Source organism: Etheostoma spectabile, chromosome 2 (assembly GCF_008692095.1).
Source record: "Etheostoma spectabile isolate EspeVRDwgs_2016 chromosome 2, UIUC_Espe_1.0, whole genome shotgun sequence".
Classification (NCBI taxonomy): Eukaryota; Metazoa; Chordata; class Actinopteri; order Perciformes; family Percidae; genus Etheostoma; species Etheostoma spectabile.
This window is the reverse complement of record NC_045734.1, coordinates 31,881,851-31,886,734: the sequence shown is the minus strand read 5'-3', so window position 1 is coordinate 31,886,734 and position 4,884 is coordinate 31,881,851. Positions and strand designations below refer to the sequence as shown.

General features: G+C 46.4%; 1 protein-coding gene across 1 annotated transcript; it reads left to right on the top strand.

Moving 5' to 3' along the window:
• The first annotated feature begins 3,766 nt into the window (after positions 1 to 3,766).
• Positions 3,767 to 4,237, top strand: LOC116706678 (olfactory receptor 6N2-like). Its single transcript, XM_032543627.1, has one exon. The coding sequence runs from the start codon at positions 3,767 to 3,769 to the stop codon at positions 4,235 to 4,237; it is 471 nt and encodes a 156-aa protein (XP_032399518.1).
• Positions 4,238 to 4,884: the final 647 nt, after the last annotated feature.

Below are 4,884 nucleotides of genomic sequence, written 5' to 3'. Positions count from 1 at the left end.
GTTCGCCCCCCCGGCTTCGCTGGGGTGGTCCGGACTGTGGTGCGCCCGGACCAGGGCCTGGTTTCTAGGACAGGAAGTGCGCTCGCTGCTGGAGAAGGGGGCCGTGGAGCTCGTTCCCCCGCCGGCCAGCAGGTCCGGTTTCTACAGCTGGTACTTCCTGGTTCCCAAGAAGGACGGAGGCCTGCGCCCTATTCTGGATCTGCGGGTTCTGAACCGGTCTCTGAGGAGATACAGGTTCAAGATGCTCACCATCCCCGCCATCGTGTGTCACGTCCGGACCGAGGACTGGTTTGTCACCGTGGATCTGAGGGACGTTTACTTCCACATCTCCATTCGTCCTTCCCACAGGAAGTTCCTGAGGTTTGCCTTTGGGGGCGTGGCGTACCAATATCGGGTTCTTCCCTTCGGCCTGGCACTCTCCCCTCGCACTTTCACCAAGTGTATGGATGCGGCGCTGGCCCCTCTGCGGCTCCAGGGCATCCGGGTCCTCAATTACATCAACGACAGGCTTGTCCTGGCTCGATCTCGGGAGTTGGCAGTTCGGCATTGAGATGTCGTCCTTGCTCATCTTCTTCGTTTGGGGCTGAGGCTCAACGAGGGAAAGAGTGTGCTAGCACCCGCCCAAAGGACTGTGTTCTTAGGGGTGGTATGGGACTGGGACTCGTTGTCGATGATGGCACGTTTGTCTCCGGCTCGTGTCGAGTCCGTTCTGGCCACGGTGAAGAGTGTGAGGCTGGGCCGCGCCATCACTTTGAGACACTTCCAAAGGGTGTTGGGCCTCATGGCGGCTGCTTCCAGCGTGATACCGTCTGGTCTTCTGCACATGAGGGCCCTGCAGTGGTGGCTGAAATCCAGGGGGTTCTCCCCGAGGGGAAACATCAACATGGAGGATGTATGGCCTGAAGTGGAACGTCTTCTCTGCCTGGTGCGGTGGACGCATGCTGGACCCAGTTACCTGCCCGGTGGTTCAGGTGCTGGAGTTTCTGCAGGACCGCTTCTCTACGGGCCTTTCCCCATCCACCCTCAAGGTTTACGTGGCAGCCATTTCGGCTTTCAACGCCCCTTCGAGGGATGGGTCTCTGGGGAGGCTTCCCCTGGTCGTACGGTTCCTCCGTGGGTCCCGGAGGATGCGACCTGTGGCTCGCCCTAGGATTCCCTCCTGGGATTTGGCGGTGGTTCTCGAAGCTTTGGCTGAGGCCCCCTTCGAGCCCTTGGAGTCGGCTGAGGCCAAGTACCTGACCCTGAAGATGGCCTTCTTCCTTGCTATCACCTCTCTGAGGAGGGTGGGGGACCTCTAGGCTCTTTCGGTTGCTCCCAGATGCCTGGAGTTTGCCCCGGGTAATTTGAGGGCCATCCTGCACCCCGTTCCGGGCTATGTTCCCAAGGTGCAGTCCACTGTCACGGGGCCCGTGGTACTGCAGGCGTTTCATCCTCCACCTCATGTGACGGCGGAGGACGGGAGGCTCCATTTGCTCTACCCTGTCAGGGCACTGGGTGTCTTCACTCTGAGGTCCTCCCGGTGGAGGAAGACGGACCAGTTGCTGGTGTGTTTCGGGTCCCCCAAGGCTGGGCTCCCCGCTTCCAAACATACAATCAACAACTGGATCGTTCAGACTATCTCCCTGTTCTATCAGGTGCGCGGTTTGCCTTCACCTATGGCTGTACGGGCTCACTCCACGAGAGGTGTGGTGGCCTCTACGGCTCTCCTCTCTGGAGCATCTCTCCAGGGGGTTTGTGATGCGGCTGGCTGGGCCACTCCTCACACCTTCTTCAGGTTTTATAGTCTGGACCTTCCCTCTGCACCCGGCACCCGGGTGCTCTCCTCCTAGTCGTGCCCACGGGTTGCTTGCACGCTTGGGCAGGCGGGGGTTCAGCGCCGGTTAGTGGGTATCTCGTTCCCATAGTGTCGTTACCAACGCAGTTCGAGTTACCCTCGAAGGGGAACGTCTCAGGTTACGTATGTAACCCTTGTTCCCAGAGATAGGGGAACGAGACACTGCGTCGGTTCACCGCACCTCGCCCCGCCTGGAGTGCCTTGCTTCATAGAAAGAGCTAATGAGCTATGTGCCGGCGTGCTTATATGCCCCTACGGTTATGCCGTCACATGCTACCATTCTCACTAGGACCAATAGGATTGGAGTAGTTTTCATTCGCATTCAGCCCTGTCATGCCTAAAGGCGTTCCCATAGTGTCGTTACCGACGCCCTGTCTCGTTCCCCTATCTCGGGGAACAAGGGTTACATACGTAACCCGAGACGTTCTTGTGCATTCTATTTTACTTGTACTTTATTTTTGTTTTACCTGTTTTTGCCTGCTTGTTCCCAGGACTCCTTTACTTTTTTTTTGTGCATTTTTCAGTTTTTATTAAATCATCTAAACTCTCTTCAGTTTCCACCTGCATTTGGATCCGCATTTCACCATCCTTCACTGACAAGAAAAAACAAATGCCATTGGGAAATTCACCACAGTTATCAAAGAAGGGAAATTATTAACTTTGCAAGCAAATACAATTTTCATGTTTATACATCTGCTGAAAGGATATGTGTTTGGCTTGGTTTTTCTACTACTTGCCAGATGTTCATGAAACTATGACAGTTTAAATAGTTGGTATTCCACAAGGCTCTATGCTCAGACCTATTCCATTCAACTTATATATGCATCCTCTAAGCAATATTAATAGGAAACGCTCTAAAAACCTTTACTGTTTGGCAGATGAACCAATCAGTTCGTTAAACTTTACTAGGTTCAGTCCTAATACAGGGAATCACAGTGACGTCACCCTAAGACAAAAATCACTTCCAGGCAGACAAATGGCCATTGATTTTAAAAAAACTAAAAAAAAAACATTAGAAATCGTCAAAAAAAATGACAACCACGTCAGAAAAGAATGTCAAAAACTAGATGGACCAAAATGTATTGTGAACCTAAATTCATTTTCGGGCTGGATCAGAATCTGCGAGGGGCAGGATTTTGCCCACAGGCGTTGAGTTTGACACGTGATTTTAAATTGTGGAAATAGGTGAAATCAGCCAAAAATTGTCATTTTAAGTCGTGACTGTAACGTTAAAAGATATTAAATGAAACACATCTTCACTGTAGTGTTGCTTTGCTAAAGTGTTGACATGTGAAAGCATCAATAAACATTTCTTTATTCCTTTTAGTTGTAACTTTTAAATATGTTCAAAGTCCCTTTTCCACTCTGGGTCTCCTGAAACATGTAAAAACATCCTCAGCCAAACCTTTGACAAATTAGTCAAAGGATTTGCAACAACAATGTCCACCTCTGGCCTTTGGGTCTCGTCCCCAACCACAGAGCAACTCTGCCTACAAGGTCAGGCCTCTAGAGTTCCCAGGTCTTTACAAGTTAGTTGTTGAGGTTAGGAGTTTTAATGAGATCCATGGAGAGTGAAATGAAATGATAAAAAGAGAGTCCACAAACTTGAACAGTTCACTTTGTGAATTCTCTGTCTAAGTGTGTTTTAAGGTCAGGTAAATGAATGAAGACACCAGTACAAGTAACGTGTATATTGTGTGACTGCTCTTTGCTGTTATTTCCCTGTATATAATCTAATTTTTAATTCAGTTTTTGACAATCTTAATGGATGATGAGAAAAATGTAACATATATAACGCTTGGTGGATATGTTGAAGTGGACAAATACAGATATGTTTATTTTTTTAGTATGTTCATTGTATATATTCTAATAATCTGCAGTAATTCTATTATTGTGTACCTTATCTGGGTTCACCCTAACCTCCATGAGCCTATGTACATTTTCATTGCAGCGTTGTCAGTGAACTCTGTTCTTTTTAGCACTGCTGTCTATCCAAAGCTTTTAAATGACTTTTTATCTGAAAAACAGACCATATCTTATTCAGCCTGTCTATTACAATTTCACTTATTTTACTCTTTAGGTGGTTCTGAGTTCTTACTGTTGGCAGCCATGTCGTATGACAGATATGTGTCTATATGTAAACCTCTGCAATATCACACTATCATGACAAAAACAACGGTCAGTGTTTTCTTGGGTTTGGCTTGGATTGTGCCTGCTTGTCAGATTGCAGTACCGGCTGGTTTAAGTGCCAAGGAAAAACTCTGTAGCTTTATTTTAAAAGGTATTTTTTGTAACAATACAGTTTATAAACTTCAGTGTGTGATCTCAGGAGCACGTGTTGTACGAGATATGATCATAATGCTTAATGTTGCGCTTGTCCCTGTACTTTTTATTCTTTTTTAGAAAAGCTGCACAGACCTGTTTACCTCATCTGATAGTTTTGATCAACTTTTCCTGTTTGTGTGCATACGATGTGATCATAGTTGGACTGGAGCCGGATTTTCCGAAAACTGTAAATTTAATAATGACTTTACAAGTCATTTTGTACCATCCTCTGTTTAATCCAATAATGTACGGACTAAAAATGAAAGAAATTTCTAAACACCTGAAGGCGTTTTTCAGCCCTGCCAAAATGAAGTGATGTTTGAACATTGATCAGTTTTTCATTTCTTCTGTAACAATGCTGAGGATAAGTGAAATGTCATGATCATTTTATGGCATCCAATGTAGGAATTATTTTCTGTGGCTGAAACACAGCAAAGAGTAATCTCAGCATCTACTGTGTAACAGCTGATCAATTCATTTTCTCACAGATAATTTTTAATTCTGTAGTTTTATTCTGAATCTTTCAATATTACACACACACACACACAATATGAATGAAAGGTCTATTTTCAAAAACAGATATCTGTTTTTGTGTATTTGCAGAAATCATGTCTTTATGTGTGCACTTACGGGAATAACAACCAAACCGTGTTGGTTTCCACTGTTTAAGAATGTCTTTCATCTGTTTTTGCAAATGAACTGTTTACCCCAACCACCACAGGGCA

Coding starts and splice junctions, on each gene's coding strand:
- LOC116706678 (XM_032543627.1), top strand. CDS start 3,767: ATGTACATTTTCATTGCAGCGTTGTCAGTGAACTCTGTTCTTTTTAGC.